This window comes from Siphateles boraxobius, unplaced genomic scaffold, assembly GCF_051911475.1.
Source record: "Siphateles boraxobius isolate OS27281-9 unplaced genomic scaffold, OSU_SipBor_1 130, whole genome shotgun sequence".
NCBI lineage: Eukaryota > Metazoa > Chordata > Actinopteri > Cypriniformes > Leuciscidae > Siphateles > Siphateles boraxobius.
Window position 1 is genome coordinate 6,003,084 of NW_027508734.1, and position 19,417 is coordinate 6,022,500.

The 19,417-nt window shown below is 35.3% G+C and overlaps 1 protein-coding gene and 1 long non-coding RNA gene across 4 annotated transcripts in view; one reads left to right on the forward strand and one right to left on the reverse strand.

Annotated features, from left to right (window-relative positions):
- Positions 1–478: 478 nt before the first annotated feature.
- The window catches only part of shtn2 (shootin 2), a 95,513-nt gene continuing 76,574 nt past the window's right edge, over positions 479–19,417 (reverse strand). The window contains exons 1-18 of one of the 2 annotated variants that reach the window (XM_077227562.1): positions 13,812–13,952; positions 13,432–13,481; positions 12,868–12,928; positions 12,624–12,718; positions 10,247–10,427; positions 10,053–10,150; positions 9,385–9,466; positions 9,214–9,308; positions 5,365–5,499; positions 4,885–5,032; positions 3,767–3,944; positions 3,611–3,669; positions 3,366–3,466; positions 3,099–3,128; positions 2,784–2,837; positions 1,722–1,923; positions 731–878; positions 479–629 (exon numbers count right to left, since the gene is read on the reverse strand). In XM_077227562.1, coding sequence (XP_077083677.1) covers positions 584–629; positions 731–878; positions 1,722–1,923; positions 2,784–2,837; positions 3,099–3,128; positions 3,366–3,466; positions 3,611–3,669; positions 3,767–3,944; positions 4,885–5,032; positions 5,365–5,499; positions 9,214–9,308; positions 9,385–9,466; positions 10,053–10,150; positions 10,247–10,427; positions 12,624–12,718; positions 12,868–12,928; positions 13,432–13,481; positions 13,812–13,845 — 1,797 coding nt within the window. In that variant the 5' untranslated portion in view covers positions 13,846–13,952 and the 3' untranslated portion in view covers positions 479–583. Of the gene's footprint in view, positions 630–730; positions 879–1,721; positions 1,924–2,783; positions 2,838–3,098; positions 3,129–3,365; positions 3,467–3,610; positions 3,670–3,766; positions 3,945–4,884; positions 5,033–5,364; positions 5,500–9,213; positions 9,309–9,384; positions 9,467–10,052; positions 10,151–10,246; positions 10,428–12,623; positions 12,719–12,867; positions 12,930–13,431; positions 13,482–13,811; positions 13,953–19,417 lie in introns of those variants that run through there. The other variant, XM_077227563.1, reaches the window with a different exon arrangement.
- The window catches only part of LOC143736875 (uncharacterized), a 31,466-nt gene continuing 19,986 nt past the window's right edge, over positions 7,938–19,417 (forward strand). For both annotated transcript variants that reach the window (XR_013203590.1, XR_013203591.1), the window contains exons 1-2: positions 7,938–8,421; positions 15,366–15,402. This is a non-coding gene — a long non-coding RNA (uncharacterized LOC143736875). The remainder of the gene's footprint in view (positions 8,422–15,365; positions 15,403–19,417) is intronic.

The following is a 19,417-nucleotide window of genomic DNA, read 5'->3' on the forward strand; positions in this document are numbered from 1 at the left end:
TCTTTATTCTCTTTGTTAATTTTAAGTTGTTTTTACTTTAAAAAGTATGAGTGCAAAAATTTGCAAAAGAAAGATTAAGTACATTTTTCTTGCAGCTTTTTCAGTGTTGACTGCATTATATTCTTTAATGAATGAGTCGAAGCCTTGATTCTAATCCAAATGAGATTCTTTGCTATTTTTTTCAACATTGCTGTGCATCTGAGCAACAAATGCACCAAGAATGATGACAATTACACCAGAGAAGGATGCAATATAGATTTATGAATGTAAAACAATGCCATTTTTAAGTAATTTTAAATTTCAATGCTTAGAAAATGTCAGTGTCTGATCTGTAATTCACTACAATGAAAGAATCGTTTAAAGGTTCAAATACTTGTGCAAGTCAAGTATTCAAGCAAGTGAAGTCTTTTAATGGAAGAATTCATGCCTCAAAAGAACAAATGTCCAACACAACAGCAAAAACAGACCGAGGGCAAAGTATGTGCAGAATGTTTTTTATTTCTTTCATAATTGCTTTTTGAATGCAGGGGTCCTTGGTTTTCTTCATTGCGACTTTCGCACCACAGTTAACAGGGTTAGCGCTTTATTCAGCCTTGTGACATTTACTCGAAACAAAATCCAAGAGGCATCTGGCAGAAGGAAATAGGTGTTGAAGTCATACTTAGTTCAACATCGTGCTTCTCAAAAAGTGCAGAAGGTCAGACTAAAAGACCCCTCAAACAAAGCTCACTTTTCTTCCCATATAACGGACTCGGAGGCCTTTATGCGAGAGACTCTCTTCTCTCGGTTCTGCTGAAGTCTGCGGAGGACAGGAGCGCTTCCACTCTCCCCGGCCCAGGGCGAGGAGATCGAGACCGGCACGCCAGCACTGGGGGGATCTGAGGAAACGTGGAGCTCAAGTGTTATAATGCAGCTCACACAAACATTCACGACCCATCAATAAAAGAGGAGGTCGCTTTTAAAGGATGTATGGCTTCGAAAGTGCAACCGATTAGGCCAATAAATCTGATTCTAAAATATAAAAACCTGACAAAGTTTCCTTTTAAATAAACTACTATTAAAATAATAATGATTTAAAAAAAACGTTTTATCCCAAAATAATGTGTAAAAAAATATCCGAAAATTCTAAGATAACTGATAAGCAAAATTGCATAAAACGTCGTTAATATTTACATAGAGAGTGTTATGGAATATATCTTTCAATTATTAATATTAATAATAAATTACTTAATATTTTATTTCTTATTTATTTAAAGACACTTGTGAAAATGTGGGGGTAAATGAACACTTTATGTAGAAATTAAGTCTACTTAAAATAATCTTTTTTCTATTATTTATATATTTGTTTGTAGGTTGGTTGGTCAGGTTTCTTTTTTTTAAAGAAATATAATTCTGAAAAAAATTAATTTCTTAAATATTATAATTCTTTAAAAGTACTTTGTCAGTTCTGTTCTCCTTATTTAATTCCCTAAAGGAAATTATGCATTTTGCAAACACTTATATCTAAAGTGATGTACATTGCATTAAAGGAACACATTTTTCATGTGATCAAATACATATATAAAATAATCTGGAAATAAATTCAGAATTTACTGCTTTTGTTTACTGTGTTTGCTGATTATTTCAATAATAAGGCTTAGGATTGACCAGGCTTGTGTAAACTGAAGTACATTTGAATGAAGTTTTTCAGGATTGTGACGGAGTAAAGGAAGAGATGATACCTTTGGGTTTAGATGGGGAAGGGTTTGGGTTAGGGTTAGGGTTTGGGTTAGGCTTTGGGTTAGGGTTAGGTGAGGTCACTTTTTCGTCCCCCATGGCCCGCCTCCTCCTCTGGAGCACCATCTGAAGCTCCGCCTCCCCAACATTACGGCTGAAGCGTTTCTTCGATTCCACCTTTCGGGGTCCAGGCCTTCTCATGGAAACCTGAGTTACATTAAGGTAACATTAATACAAGAAGCCACGAGAGGTGACGACAGTGATTTTACGATGGTTAAGGAGCCCCAAAATGTACTTAATTACGGTAAGATCACCAACAGAAACAGTACTATGATTGAACGTACCAATGTTTAATAAACACGGTGTAGTTTATTAGCTTGTGACGTTTGCTCCAAGTACAGTTCAAAAGTTTGGGATCAGTAAAGATTTTCTTTTAAGGAAATAAAATACAGTAAAATGCATTAATAGATTAAAAGTGAACATTTACATTTATGATGTACCAAGAGATTTTTATTTCTTTTGAACTTTCTATTCCTGAAGAAAGTGCATCACAGATTCCATAAAAATATTAAGCAGCACAACTTTGATAATAATAATCAGAAATGTTTTTGAGCAGCAAATCATCATATTAGAATGATTTCTGAAGGATCATGTGACACTGAAGACTGGAGGAATGATGCTGAAAATACAGCTTTGATCACAGGAATAAATTACATGTTAAAGGTATATTAAAATAGAAAACACCTATTTTAATTCATTATAATATTTCAAATTTTTTGACTATATTTTTGATCAACTAAATGCAGTCCTAATGAGCATAACGACTTCCTTTAAAAAAAGAAAAAATCGTTTGAATCATGAAATTTTGAACTGGTGCGTCAAATGTGTGTATGTACACTTTATCAATTAATTAGTCATTTTAATCCCAGGTATTATTTCCTTATCTGAAAGTATATGAACTATGTACAGTATAACCACTTAAGTATATGTCATTGTTGACCTCAGAAACAGCTTTTAGCCTGACTAATAAAAGTTACTGTTGTAATCAGACAGAGATCATGTTTTACCAGCATCCCCTGTAACTCCAGCACAGCTGATTTACGGTTCTCAGACCTCTGCTCCTGTTATACAAATGACAATTATTTTTGATTAATAATAGCTTGTTATTTCTGAACAGTTACTTTGAAAACATATAATTCACAAGCAATATAGCAAGTGATTAGGCATGCCAGCAAATGCTCACAGTTTCACAGACAGAGAAAAAACCTCTTCATACTCTAAAATTGAATAGTAATCACCCAATAGTGCATTGCAAGACGACCTGAAAGAACATGATAATGTGCAAATGTAAATAAAATAATCTGAAATAGTGTATCACTCACCTTCCATGCATTTTCATCATCTGGTGCGGCCTAAAAAGTCCAAATGACCAAATGTCAAAATTTCAGTTTTTATCCAAGTTAAACGTCTTCATTGGCACGATTAAGCACAGTATTTAAGGTACGTCTATGGCGTAGATCATGTTGTTCACACGCTCATATGGTTTCATTTCCTTCACACGTTTGATTATTGTAATAAAGATGGCGCCTCACTCACTCCTAAGCACATGTTCAGCAAATCATGTTATAATTCAGCTGTGACAGACCCACCTGTGGCGGTCTGAGAATTGGTTTAAGAGCGATGCCTTTCTTGATTCTTTCCATCATTTCATCCACAGCTCTGGACTTCATGTCCTCCGTAACTGCGGGTTCTGTGAGGAAATCAACACAGTATTCATTGAGGAGCAGCGTTTACTTTCCTCAAATTAACTTCAACTTCTTTTGCTTCTTCCCGTGTGTCATGTTGATCATCTGGAATTACACATAGTCGGAGTACGAAGGTATGATTGTCTTACTCTCAGTTTGAGTGCTGTTTTCTCCACCCTTTTTTCTGTTCTTCAAGGCCTTCAATGGGCTAAATATACAAATGATTTGCCATTAATAACATTTTGAATCGTTTATGCTGTAATGTATTTTTATGTTTGGAATATTGTAAGGTGTTGAAGACTCACTCAGTGACAGATGAAGATGGAGGAGGAGGAGGAGGGGGAGGAGGAGGTGGAGGAGGTGGTGGTGGTGGTGGAGTTAGTAATGGTGGACCAGCTGGATTTTCATTCGCCTCTTCCGATTGGTCAGATTTGATTGAAGGAAGTTGCTCTATCTCTCTCAGTTTATCCTGGAGCATCTTGACTAGTTTAAAAATTCAGATTAAAACATTATGGCCTGGTTTCACAGACAGGGTTTAGATTAAGCCAGGACTAATCCTTAGTTCAATTAGGGTATTTAAGTAGATTTTATAAACGTGCCTTAGTAAAAAACTAAATAAATGTACTATAGTGAAATTATATTGTGAAATTATTTGGTAAGAAAATAATGAGAAATGTTTGAGTTTATATGGAAACTTTGGTTGCAGACTTTAAAATCCGGTTTTTAATGTAGTTTATATTTCGATGTTAAGTTTTAAATAGGAATTTACACATGGTATGTCTTAAAGAACAAGTCAACACCATTGCTGAGTATTTTCTCTTTAAAACTGCAGTGAACCGAAGACAGTCTCAAAAACACGGTTTGAAATCGCTGGTGTTTCTGACGTCACAAACTACCTTGTAACCAATCAGATCAACCTGTGATCGTCAACGAGTGGATCTCTGAGCTGGTGTGAGTGAGTGGAGGCGGGGCTCATTTTTATATTCATAGAACCACGTATACTAAATGATATAGGGTATACTAGCAAGGGTGTGGAATTACATTCAAGCTATTTTTAGACATGAAGAAAAAAATTCAAGGAAAAAACGTTTAAATATGTCATTTTGGTGATCAAAGATGAAGTTTAAGGGATAACATTATTGACTACAGGGGGACTTTAATTCATATCTTTGCCAATTTGAGTTCAAAACATTGTTGAGATCTCTTCTGAAACAGGAGAGAGACAGCTAGGGATTACAGGGGCCTTTTCTCAGAAGAACAATCTGAGTAGCAAGTCTTCAAATGCCCTCATTTTCAACTCACATGCTGTCTTGGTGAAATAGTATCTCATGTGTGTTTTGTCTTTCCTTTGGTGGGTCATTTCATAAAACAGAACTTACTTTTTCAGTATTATAATGTAGATAACTTTTCAAACTAGACCTACTTTCCTTCTGAAGTGCCGTGACAGATTGCTGTGAGTCTCTCAGCTGAACCTCAGTCTCGCTCCTCTCTTTCTCGCTGATCTCCAGCTTAGTTTTCACTGCAGTCAGATCAGTCAGAGCGTTGAGATCCTCGCCTGCTGTCTGCGAGATCTACATCGTGTCAAATTGGGGGGAAAAATACCATTAAAGTTGTTTCAAATAAACTGGTTAATGTTTTACACATTAAATTGCACACTTTAATATTTACAAATAATACATTTTTTACACGTAATTATGATAGTAATTATAAACTATGGTATAATAAGTTAAAAAATGCAATAATTGTTAAGGTTTTTTTTTTTGCACATGATGTAAAAAACAGGGGATTATTTAACATCATGAGCTGAAGTGAAACGCTTGTCACCCATATAATCATCACAACTCCACATCTCCGACACAAAACCCTGAAGCGCTATCATGCGCAGATACACTGACACACTCACCTGGCTTTGGTAACAGAGTCGAATCTCTCCCAGAGCTTTGCTGATGTCAGTTACTTGACTCAGAGCCTGTTGAAGTTGTTTCTCAGTCTCTACGTTCTGAATCTGTCTCTGGATTTCCCTCTGTTTCACCAGCATCTGTAGATCATGATGTTCAATCACCTGATCAACTGATCAATGTCAACACGCCATCTCTATACTATTCTATCAAACAAATAATACAAATGACTGTATGTCTATCTATCTATCTATCTATCTATCTATCTATCTATCTATCTATCTATCTATCTATCTATCTATCTATCTATCTATCTATCTATCTATCTATCTATCTATCTATCATCCATCCATCTCATCTGTCTGTCTATCCATCCATTCATCCATCCACTACGCCAAACTTCAAATCTCTGTTTAAATAACTCTCAGACTTTCCCCCTCATTTTTAGAAATGCCAAAATTCAATGCTCCTTTTAACAACCTTCCCCACATTTTCTTTTAATTGTTGAGCTCAGTAGGCATGTTAATTATTCACGCAGTGAATTATCTGAAAGACTTTCATTCAACAGAACAAAACATCAATACAATCAGTTCACACAGCAACGAAATTTTGTTTGGGAACCCAAAAACCAAATCATCCATTATCTCCCTGAAATGTTAGATAACAAACAGCGTGCTTATGTTGAAAAGCAGAAACGGCGAGCAGGAAAGGGAAGTGAAAGTTTGTCATGCGTCGGACTGTTTGGACTCTCACTTCTCACCTCCATTCACTGCTCAATCGCTCAGCTCGCAAGAAACGTGGACCTAAAGCACCAGCTGTGACCCCTGCGGAGGCATGATTACAGGGAAATACATGTGCTTGACGGGTAAACAGAGAGTCTCTTTGTGCGATGACGGCCTGTTTTTTCTCTCTTTCGTATTAGTCCGTCATTAGACACTCAGTGACTAGAAAAAAAACACTGAACAAGAAGAAGATGAATGTGTTTTCAAAACAGATGGAAAACAGAAAAATGGAAGGGGTGGCGATAAAGAATGTCATTCAAGCTGTGTGGTGTGTGGCCACACATTCAGAATGAGTTTGAGTGGTGCGTGAACCGTCGGGGGTCCCTTTCACAGGTGAAGGCCCCCTGTTGGGACCCCCATTATGTCTGTTTCTGCAAAATGGGGAACAATATACACAAAGCCGACAAAAGAGATGGCAGATAGGAAGTGTCAAACAAGAACAGGGGTTTAAAGAGCTAGCGATTTTCAAACTGCCATCTCGATGGGTGCTAATTACCACAGGAAGAGACGAGGGATGCAAAGACAGATGTCACTTTTATGCAGAGATGCTCATTTAGACTGAATGAACGCTAAACCTACTGGTATTAACAGAGCCAGCGGGACTGGCATATTGGTCAATGAGTGAGTGCTTGTCTGTGTTATTGCAATCCACTGTGTTCTCTTCTTTGTTTCGTGTTTGTTTCATTAATGCAGGTCCATAGTTGTAAGTGTGAATTGACCCGATCCAGCCCAAAACTCCCATGGCCCTTGTACATACTCGACTAAATCAGAAGACACTGCACTTCCTCCCATCTACTGTCTATTGATTCAGATGTTGCCGTGTTGTCTGCCAGAGCTCTGAGCGAGAACTGTGTTTTTATGTCTGGAAAACATATTCGGTAAAAGTGATTAAATTGTTTATGTTAAATTATCATATCTTGTCAGTATCTGCTATACATCTTTCACCTTATTTTTTAATACATTTTATTTTTTATTTCTTAGTTATCTATTATGATAAGCTATTTTGAAGTCATTTTATGTAATGCAATTTATATTAGGCCTATATATGCGTATGAAATGTGCTATATACTATGAATAAACTTTGCCTCTAAAAACATGAATAAAGTTGTTAACAGCTTCAGAGTTAAGGTGTAATCACATTTACTGCTGTGTGGTGAAATTTCACAGCGAAATCCAGTCACAGGCTTTATGTCGAACGTCACATGAACAAACAGGAAAACAGGTCTCTTTGCATTCACTTTTTGGAGAAAGTGCTGGCCAGCGATGTCTATGGACTGGTAATCAGCTAACCTAGCTAGTTACTTCGCTGATGTTCAAGTGAAATCATCGCATTCACCAATAGAAATCTGCTTGGTATAAGTGACTTGACCTGTGCACATCGCTACCCTATTGACATTAGACGATTGGCCCTTTTCACATATCCGGGTTTCTCAGAAGCGGAAATCGTCATAGTTGGGTAAACTTCTATAGCGGTCAATGAGAGACTAGCAACATTAAATATATATATTGTGTGTTCCCATTTGCTCAAATAGCAAAAGAAAAACTCCACAATAGTGTTTTCACAACTTTCAAAAGAGGAGAAAAATAGAGAGAGATTGATAACAACATTAAGAAGAGAGAAAGATGCTAACGCACTCCCACAGCCACTGTATTTGAAACTCCCTCACAGCACGTTGTTCTATTTTTTTGTAATTTGATACAAAGTTAATGTAATACAAAGTATTGCTAGTGTTATAAATGTACACACGTTAATTATTTTTAAAATATATAATGTGCAAATTTATATAATATTTTCCCGCGAAATCTCGATTTCGAATGTGACTGCACCTTTAAATTGTTATTTTTAAATGCGGGTAACCTTTATTATGTTGTGCCGTTATTTTTTTAGCAACCAAACATATTACAATAAATGTTAAAAAATGCACCGCTTCCTGTTAGTCGCGTGAGTGTCATTTCTACAAGCTCGCCAAGAAGGTTTTCTTCTTTTCTGCTGCAAAAGTAACATTAGACTCTTAACAGAAGATAGTGTGATTTCCGCAATATATTAACGGTAAAAATTATGAGGCGGTTATCGGGAGTGCGACATTTGAATTATTACTAGTAGCATTATCGTCATCTTTATTTACATAAGGAAGGGGATATTGTTTACATCGAAGTGGAATTTAATCTACACGAACTGAACCCAAAGTCTACTTATAACCCACGCAAGTCAACTGAAATAGATTTTCTGACTAGAAAGTGCTGTTTTTGTGCCTGTCACTGTGTGCGGAACTGACAGATGTAAGTAATTATCTTCATTATTGTTTGTTGCTTCATAAAACCCTATAATGTAAAAGAAGTGCATTTACAATGAATTATCTGCTGGGTTCACCCGGCAGTGTGTTTTTGAAGGCCTTTACACCTGGTATCAAGACGTGTTTTTGTCGAGTGGATTACAAGTGGACGACACTTTTACTGTTTACTTTTTTGTTGTTAAAGGACATTTCAGTTCCTCACAGCCTCGTTTTCAATTCAGTTAAAGATTAAATATGCGTGGCTCAAACTCTTTGACAGCAGACCTTGTATGTCAGAGCGTCCTAAACTTGTTCAACCCATTTCATTTGACGCCTTGTTAAAATAACTTTAATAATTTATGATTGTTTACAAGGTTGTTTGTGACGTCAGAAACACCAGCTTTTTTTCAAACCGTTTTTTGAGACCGTCTTTGGTTCACTGCAGGTTTAAGGAGAAAATACTCAGCAATGGTGTTGACTTATGAATTTGCACATGGTTTAATTGGCTTAAAGCATATTAAAAACACCACACGGATATAAACATGATTAAAAGCTTGATTTTCGCCACAGGGGGACTTTAAATTAAAAGCAATGTGTGTGTGTGTGTGTGTGTGTGTGTGTGTGTGTGTGTGTGTGTGTGTGTGTGTGTGTGTGTGTGTGTGTGTGAATGACTGGACAATGAGGCAGCTGCCTTAGTTTCTTTGTGTCAAAGTTGTGCTATCTGTTTAACTTCAGTCATCCTTGTTCTTGAAGTTTTGTCAAATTAGATTATTTCAGATTTCTCCAGTTCAAAGAATACCTGGTGTGCAAAAACTTCAGCATGCTGTCTGAGTCCTTGCTCCATTTCGAGCTTCTGAGACATCTCTGTAAACTCTTCTGTAACCAGCTGGGACACTGAGGACCGAGAAACTACAGTCAGTCTGTCGTTCTGTACGTGCTCACCAGTGGGAGAATATATTCTGCGACTCACCTCTCTTCATTTTATTCACAGTCCTGCTCTGCTTACTGAACTTCCTCAGAAGAGACTCTTTCTCCCCGACCTCCAACAGCAACTTAAGAGTAGAAAAAGAGTTTAATGAAATTCAAAGTCTTAGGACTTCAGGTCACATTTAATGAAAGTAGGGCTCTGACAAGACCCAACCCAAAAAAAAAAACAAATAAACAGCGTTAACATTGATTTTTGAGGCAAATTGTTCATAATTTTTTCAAAATGCTCCGATGTGACCGTCTGTATTTGAACATACAATTGCAGTCATAAATTGACATACACCTTGCAGAATCTGCTAAATGTTGTAACAAAATAAGAGGGATCACAAAAAATCAACAACAAAAAAATGTATCCAACTAACAAACTTTTTAACAGGGTAATTTTTTTAAATTCATCCGACGGCTATTATTTTGTCTTGTGGACTATAACACCTCTTATCTGAAATGTCATATTAAGGGTAGTACTACATAAAAAAAAAAAACTGCAAGCAATTTTTATTAAATTATTACTTTGTCAAATTATTAACATTTTGTAGATTTCGCAAGGTGCACGTACATTTATGATCAAAACTGTTTGCATGACAAACATAGCCACACAACATAATCTGTCTTTTCATGTGATTGTGATCCCATTTGCAGGCACTATTATACCTTTTCCTTTAAATCTTCCTTCTCTTTCTTGAGAAGCTCCACCTGTTCACTGAGCTGAAATTTCTCCCCAAGCAACCGGTCTACAGATGACTGCAGTTCTGTATAACAAACAGATTGGACAAGGCTTATGGGAATGCAGTTTTTAACCACTTTTCGAGGCTGGTGTTATTTAGAAGCGAGGCTACGGGTCGCACCTCTAATTTGGTTCTGACTCAGGAGAAGTGGATCTTCACCGCACTCTTCCTCAGGGACCGGCTCAGAGCTGGGATCAGCCTCAGGGTCCAGGTTCAGGATGGAAAGGTGTTCTGGCTTTTCTTGAATCAGGGGAAGGATAGCTTGACTTTGCCTCTTCAGGACCTTGAAATCTTTTGTCACCTGTGGGTTCAAAAGACCCAGAGATTGAGAAAGCGTTGCTTTTTTTCATGTTAAGCCTCAATATGAGGTTTGTGTCGCAGTCGCACCCCTTGCTTTATCCAATATCCATTGCAAACAATATCCTATATATAACATTTAAAGTCCCCCTGTGGTGAAAATCAAGCTTTTAATGTTGTATATGTCTATGTGGTGTTTTTAAAATGCTTTAAGACAAACCATGTACAAATTCTGATTTTTTTTTAAAAACTGCAGTGAACCAACGACAGTCAGTCTCAAAAACACGGTTTGAAATCGCTGGTGTTTCTGACGTCACAAACTATCTTGTAACCAATCAGATCAACATGTGATCGTCAACGAGTGGATCTCTGAGCTGTGTTAGTGAGTGGAGGCGGGGCTCATTTGCTTATTCATAGAACCGCGTATACTAAATTACATTCAAGCTATTTTAAGGTAGGGGTGGGGGAAAAAATCGATTCTTAGATGCATCGCGATGCGGACGTGGACGATTCTGAATCGATTCACAAATGTCAAAAATCGATTTTCAAAAAAAAAAATTTTTTTTTTTTTTTAGATATGTAGCCTATTTATAATGACGTAATATTGACGGAACGCAAAAGACGGAACTCTGCAGCGCGGAAGTGCAGTGCCCGGACCGTCTGTCTGTGGCGTGCGCACATAACAGAGACGCGATGGCTGAGCGCGAAATCCAAACACCCTCCTCGTTAAAAGCTGACGTGTGGAAATATTTTGGCTTCTATGAAGTTGAAGGGGGAAAGGAGCTGGACAAGAGCCACACTAGTTGTAAGCTTTGTAGAATAAAACTAAAATATTTCGGCAACACGACAAATATGAGAAGCCATATGACACGTTTCCACCCAGAGGAGGAAAAACACTCGGCTGTACCAGAGCCGTTTCTCTCTATGGCTCTGGGCTGCACCGGTGTTCAGACGATTTCTGCTGCCTTGTCGAAAAATGCTACCCAAACGCGAATCGATCACAGATAATGTTGATTCATTCTCTATTGTTTCCATAAAGGTGTAAATCTCACAATATTATAACATCGTTATTTCATTTTAATCAGGGTAAGTGTATGGGGAGCATATTTGGATATTTTAAATGAACTAGCAATTATCACATTTGATATAACAAGTAAAAATGATATTATTATATGAAATAAAATTATAATAAAATTCGAAGTTAAGAGTACAGTATAATGTACTGTTTTTATTTTTAAAACGGTGTGAAAAGTAAAAATTATCATCAAATATTCATCTTTGACCTGTCAAAGTTTCCTACAAGTATCCACAGCAAGGATGCATAGATTTATGGGCGTGGTAAGCAGAAGAAATGAGTCTGCACATGCACCAGTAAGTAGCACATCTCGATGGGTAGCATGAATCGTCAGAACACCTCTTGTTGTTATATTATTAATTTACTACAAGTATGCTGCTAGTTCAGGCACACATTTATTTTCCTGTTGGTTCTTTGCAATGTTAATAAAATATATTGTACGTTAATTCTTTATGGGTCATTACTTTGTACTTTTAAAGCAAAGTATTTATATTCACACACACACACACACACAAAAGATTCAGATAATCGATAATCGCTTTTGAATCGAATCGCAGGCCTCTGAATCGTAATCGAATCGAATCGTGAGGTGCCTAGAGATTCCCACCCCTATTTTAAGGCATGAAGACATTTTTTTCAATATGACATTTTGGTGATCAAAGATGAGTTTTTAAGATTATTGACTACAGGGTGACTTGTAGGAATTGGATTTGAAGGAATGGCACCATTAGCCAGATCCATAATCTGCCCAATTGCTTTATTTTTTTTTATTATTTTTTTGCAGTGATGCCATTGAAGAACCATTTGTGGCTCCCCAAAGAACCTTTCAGTGATTAGCTCTTAAAATAACAATTTTTTCTTAATGTGAATAACATTCTATATATCTAAATAACCTTTTCCCGCTAGAGAACCTTAATTACCAGAATGGAAAGATTCCATTGATGTTAAAGGTTCTTAATGGAACCATCAATGCCAATAAAGAACCTTTGTTTTTTAAGAGTGTGGGATAAATGACTCATTTTGGAGAACATAATCTAGCTTGTAACCGATATGGGGGATGTGAAAATACTCAAGAGAACAAAGACAAGTTGTTAGACTTGCAGGAAAAGGGAAGTGTCTCTATACCTTCAGCGCTAAGGCCTCTGCGGTCTCCCGGCAGGACCGCTCGATCTGAAACTGCATCTCTAAAACATCCAGCTCCTTGAGCAGCTGGGAAGAGGCTGAAAGTTAAAGAAATCAAATTGGCACGTTTTCAGTGACACTTCAAGTAGTTTATGTTGCATGCCAGTTACGTCAAGGTTTGGCCGTACAGTCAATGTTTTTCTCGCAGTAGATGAGTTGATATATGAGGATATTGCAAAACTCTCACCCTCCTCCATCCTTGACAGCTTTTCATTCGCCTCATCTCGCTCTTTCTCCAGAATCTCGCACTGTATAGCAGATTACACAATGATAGTCACTTTGAAAAAAATTTGCACAATTTTATTAAAAATATGGGTGAAGCAGTTAAGCAACGACTGGCTATGTTCAAAGCAGTGCAACTACACATTGGGTTTGTGACTCTTTCCCACAATTGCAATTTCATTTCTCATTTTTGCAATGTTATTTAGGCGTTGCTTGTAGCCGCAACAAGAAGGGGTCTGATTTTATCCGCCTCAATATTGCTCTTTATAATATGCAGTAAGAATATTGTAGCGTGCAAATTTTCTGGGACAGCAGATCAGCTGCTACTTTTGCCAAAATGTGTGGCATAAAATAGACTGTATCCCACAATGCAATCTGCTCGGCCAGGACACCACTAGCTCAATCAAGCATGCAAACTGCTGTTTAAAACATGTTTGCCTGTTGCATGCTGTTGTAAAAAGTCAAATATAGTGTATACTGCTATTGTATGCATTCTGAACAAAGCCAGCTTTACTTAAACAGAGATTACCTCAATGTCTCGTTCATCTTCTGAAGACAGGGCGTTCTCCTCATCAGACTCTAAGAAGACAACAGAGGAAGTTTTCAGATTATTCATGCGTTTCATGTATAATTAAAAGGCAGCCATAATAATTTAAAAAAAACAGTATTCTGAATGCTTTTTTATTGAAGTTGTGTGCTGTACGTGATATCTGTAAAATTAGTAATGCACGATAGTCTGTGGTCAAATGGTTTTATATGATCAAGTAATTAATTTCCTACATTGCTCCGCCATGGCCAATTTTATCCGCTACTGATAATATATTTCATTACCCAGCTTATGCAGTCGAATAAAAGAACATTTTTATAGTTTAGAATGAAAATGTCAAAAGGAGAAAAAATGTATCCAACCTGAAATTCTTTCGTCCGCTTCAAGATTCCACATAATTTCTCAAGCTTCTTGTTAGCGTCTGTTCTTCTAAATCCCTCTCGGTTTCTGTGTCTGTCGCTCTCTGTATGATAGTGTAGGAAGAACTGAAACTAAGGTACCGCTCTGCTTTTATTTCTTCCTATTTTGTTACATAAATTCATACAAAAGTCCATTCTGCTTTGCCCTTTATGGTTAACCGAGTCAACAGTGGCTATTTAGAAAGGATTTGATAAAGGAACATTTATTTTAAGCAGTGACACAGCTTGGTTTAGTGACACAGCGTTGTCTGAACGAATGCAAAAACATGTTTATGCACTTATAAGATGATTATATCCAAAGCATTTAAGGTCACGATGTGTGTTTTCTAATCTTGGCTTTTTGTATCAGGCTTAAGCTGTTGAGCTTTTGCACTCATAACGGTTGAATTTTACCGTGTAGAATTGATTGTTAGTTTTGTTTTCATGAGGTTGTTGAAGTTGCTAAACTGCTGATTCATAGAATTCAGTTGCAAAGAGCGATAATGATTAAAATCCAAATAAATGCCATGCTTTCTCTCGCATAACCAAAGAACAAATTTGTCTGGTGTCTTGAGAGCTATTGATAGTTTCCTGGTGGATTCACATCAACGCCCAAAAGTATGTTTAGTTTTAAGAGAGCTGGCCTTTCTAAAGTAATAGATTGTTGTGTAAAGTCCATTTATATACTGGATCGTCTGTCATTGTTGCAGATTACAGTCATGAGAGACAAAATCATGTGTTTAGGGGGCTAAGATTAGTCCTGTTCAATCTCCAGATGAATATTTAGCTGCACATGACCCTGAAGATTTAAGAAATGTCCAGAATTCGATGTTTCCCTGAAGAGATAGGATCTGTAATGGCATGACTGAAATGACTGTCCTGCTGAAAGAGACTTTACTTTTGCTAGCAGTCGGGCATGTAACATTAAAAACTAACTTATGCAAAGTCTAAAGGAGAATCATTAGGCGGCCCGCACATTCAGTGTGTCTTGTGAGTATATGGAGACAGATCTAATTTAATTTCGGTCTGTGATCTATATAATATCTTTCACAGTGTTTTAATGAGCTTCAGGATTATTGAAGCTGTCCCTTTTCTAGTATTGGTGATCTCATACATTTTTGTTCAGACAGACTATTTTGGATGTCCAATAAGGCTATAATTAAACTATATATTAATACAAAGGTTTATATTATAATAATATTTCATATTATTTGAAATATTAAATTATTGCATAGTCTTTTTTTAAAGCTCCCATGACTAAAGTATGTATAAAAAGAATAATTGAAAATAGGCTAATTATTCTGTATTGGCCTGATATTTTATAGCATGGATTTTTTGGTCATTTATCTTTAGATGATTTGCAATGAAGTGCTAAAAGGTTTCAGGATCAGCTGCATATATTATATTATTCACTTTCAATATTACTATAGTTTTAAATGAAATGCATCCAAACATTGACTTTCAAATTTCTTTTTTTAAATGTCTTGCAAAGTAAAATGCTTCTTTCTGTTTCCTCAGGCAGAGAGAGAACGCTCCTGAGCATGTGCCGATTCCTGTAAGTGTCATCACTCTTGAAATTTCATGAAAATTAAAATGAATTCTCTCTTTCTCATGAAATGCACATAGAGTATGTCCTCCTTAGGCTTCACATTTAAATCTAATAGTCTTAATATAAGATACACTCTGCTCTTATGCTGTTGGGCATTTAAACTGTGAATTAAAATATGATTTGGTGTTCTTTATGAAACATATATTTTCATGTGAGGATGTCTCATCGACGTCAGGTCAGGTTCTTGCTTTTCTTCTGGTGATATGTTTTGAAAATTTGCCCTCGGGTTCACAAACGCACACATCTACAGAATGCAGCATTACAGTAATGAGAGTATATTAGGATTAAACATGACGTAAAGAGGCTGACTGATAGGAGGTCACGGGTGGGTCATTGGGTCGTATTACCATAGCACGCGAGGAGTCCGAATTATCGACGGTTTACCCGAACACAAACATACAGTGAACATTGATAAAAGCAGTCAATATTACAGCATAAATTGGCAGTGTTTGCAGTGTTTTTGAAAGACATGAAGCGAACAGCGAGGGAGAGAGAGGATGGGTCAGATTCGGGGCTGTGAGACGCGACTCGATGTGATGTGACAGGGCCGCCTGGAAGACACGACTGGCCCCTCGGTGACTTCACTGCGCTGGCAAACAAACCTAAACTCGGTGATGCCGGAAGGCCAGGTTTCAGAAAGGAGACTCACACTTGTTCTAATGCGATAGGAGCATTTTGCCAAAACAAACTTTTATTAATCAGTCATTTGTCAAAAATAACTATTAATTAATTTTTTTTTTTTTTTATTGTATTATAAAAACAATTTATCAATAAAAATAATAATTTTAGTTTCTCAAACTAGTTATCTTTTTTTAATTTTCTATATTATATATTATATTATATATTTCTTCATATTCTAAAACTATTAGTCAAATAATAATAATAATTTGTTTCTCAAATTCTTTTTCTTCCGATTCATATTATATTATATTACATTACATTATATTAATTGTATTCTAAAAACAATTTGTAAAAAAAAAAAAAGTAAGTTTCTCAAATTATTTCTCTTTTTTTTCCAATTCATGGATTTCTTTCTTTCCAATTATATTTCTTCATATTATAAATTATTTCTAATTCATATATTAATCATCAGAAGTTTTAACAATACGAAAGATGATTATATAACTATATATATATAGTTTCTTTTTTCTTTTTATAAATATTATATATATATATATATGTATATATATTGATATGATTTTTGGGGGTTTCTTTTTCTGAATATTCTTATCAGAAACCTAAACACTATTCTTTTGTTGTCATTCAAGTGCTCTTATTTCCATCAGGAAGTACAAATCTTGCGGTTTTGTCCAGGAGGCAATGATAATGACACTGTCTTTTGATTGGTCGTGACTCCGCTCTGCCTGTAGGTGGCGCTCTGTCCTTGTGAACGCAACCTGTTGCTGTGTCTCCCGTCTCTCAGCTCAGCCTGAACACTTTCAAAGACTGTTAGATAAACTAGCAGTTGTTGTTATTGATTGAGCTGGTTGATGCTCTTTATCTATTCTCATGATTTACCCAGAAAAAAGTGTTCACTTGGTGTCCAATTGATCAAAATTGCCTAAAAATATGCGTGTATTTATGGCGCCTTCCAAGAATAGGGTACAGATTGGTGTCCCTTTACTATTTACAGCTAATAAGGCATAAAAAAAAATGTGTGTGATTATATGTTAGTTAAACCGTTTTCTAATGAAGACATAAAACCAATTCGGCCTTTTCTAGTGATCTTCACCTTCTTGAATATATCCATCAATTAAAATTACATACACAAATATGATGACGTTATCTGTTAAAAATGATATTACATTTATTGTAGAAGAAATATTTTTAATTATTACCATATTTTGATTTTAAAATAAGTGTTCCAGGAAGATGATTAAATGATCTTGTTCTGTTTTCTTGTTATATCTTTTGCAAATTTTGACGTACACTTACATCATTTTATTATATTATTTCATTTATATATTATTATGTCATTTTTTATTTTAATTTTATTCTGAACCCTGTTCCAAAGATAATGATTATTATAATTATAATAAAATAATAAAGATTTTTTTTTACATTATCTGTTATTTATATTAAACTGATTGTAGTTTTTTTTATTATTATTACCATTTTAATTAGCAAAAACAGAACATTTAGCTGTGTCCACATTTATGTGCAATTCTGTTGCTGCATTAAAATTTCCCTTATTTTGAATGGACACATTAAAAATTAAATGAAATTTAAATTTTTTTATTGTGTTTTAAATTACATTATTTTTAAATACATTAAATTTTTGCATAAATTTATTTTATTTTTATTCAATTTATTTATTTATTGAATTAAAATTAAAATTAATTAAAACACATTAAACACATTAAAAATTAAATTAAATTTAAATTTTTTATTGTGTTTTAAATTACATTATTTTTAAATACCTAAAATTTTTGCATAAATTTATTTTATTTTTATTCAATTTATTTATTTATTGAATAAATGGACACATTAAAAATTAAATGAAATTTAAATTTTTTATTGTGTTTTAAATTACATTATATTTAAATACATTAAATTTTTGCATAAATTCATTTTATTTTTATTCAATTTATTTATTTATTTTTTAACCCTGTTCCAAGAGTTATAGTAAGAAAAAAAATGATTTGGTCACCAACTAACTAGCCCTAACTGACTGACATCTTTATTCATGCTTACATTGCAATCCTGTTTTTTTTTTTTGTTTTTTTAATCTACTTAATAAAAAATGTAAAAAAAAATGATCAGAAGCTTCTTTTGAAGAGCTTAAATCCATATGTTGTACCCTGCTTGTAGAAAGTGTTGTTCAGGAGGGGTGTTTGTAGTGATGGTGTTTTTGCGGTTGCGATGAATGAAGTCGTAGATCTGGCTCTCTCCAGCCGAGCACGCAGTGGTACAGACAGCATGTCACAGTCTCAGAGAGACGACGAGGAAGGGATCTAGACACGGCCTCATCATAGGGGACACACAGACCAGCCCTGTGTCCCAATCACGATGTCCCAGGAAGCGAAGTCTGGCCTGGCACAAAGTGGTACAGTCGCCAGACAGCTGTGACTCATTGGAATAGAGAGTGAAAGAGAGATATAGTGACCGGGATGATGGATGAAAAAAAGTAGCTTTCATGCCAACTGTTGGTTTAATATGATCCTCAGTGGGACAAAGAACCGGAAGTCCCGCAGCTGACTGGGCTTTTAGAGGCTGTGTTTGGTCTCTGCGGGGGATGCACACCTGTTTCAGTCCACGATTAAGCCTTTGTGTCGTCCTCCTGTGTCCCGACACCCGCTCCCTGAGGATGAGGATGCAGACACGCATCAGGAGGAGAGACTGATGTAATCCGGCTCTATCGCTCTCGATCGGTTCTCACTTCCGCTCGGTTTCATGTTCTGTATTTGCATGACAACAAATGTTTATTGGCGAGGCATTTGCAGCTTTAGTTGCAGGTGTACAAACGGTTATTAAAGTTAATTGAAACTAAAACTATAACTGAAACCATAAAAAAACTGTGTTTAAATAAAATAAATGTTAACTGAAAAAACTATATCTATATATATATGCCTATATCTCGAGGTTTATATATATATATATATATGATTTTATTTATTTAGGCTGTAGATATAGATTTATATATGATTTTATTGATCATATATATATGGTTTTATTTATTATATATATATGATTTTATTTATCATATATATATATATGGTTTTATTTATTATATATATATATATATATATGATTTTATTTATCATATATATATATATATATATATATATATATATATATATATATATGGTTTTATTTATTTAGGCTGTAGATATAGATTTATCTATGATTTTATTGATCATATATATATGGTTTTATTTATTATATATATATGATTTTATTTATCATATATATATATGGTTTTATTTAATATATATATATATATATAGAGAGAGAGAGAGCG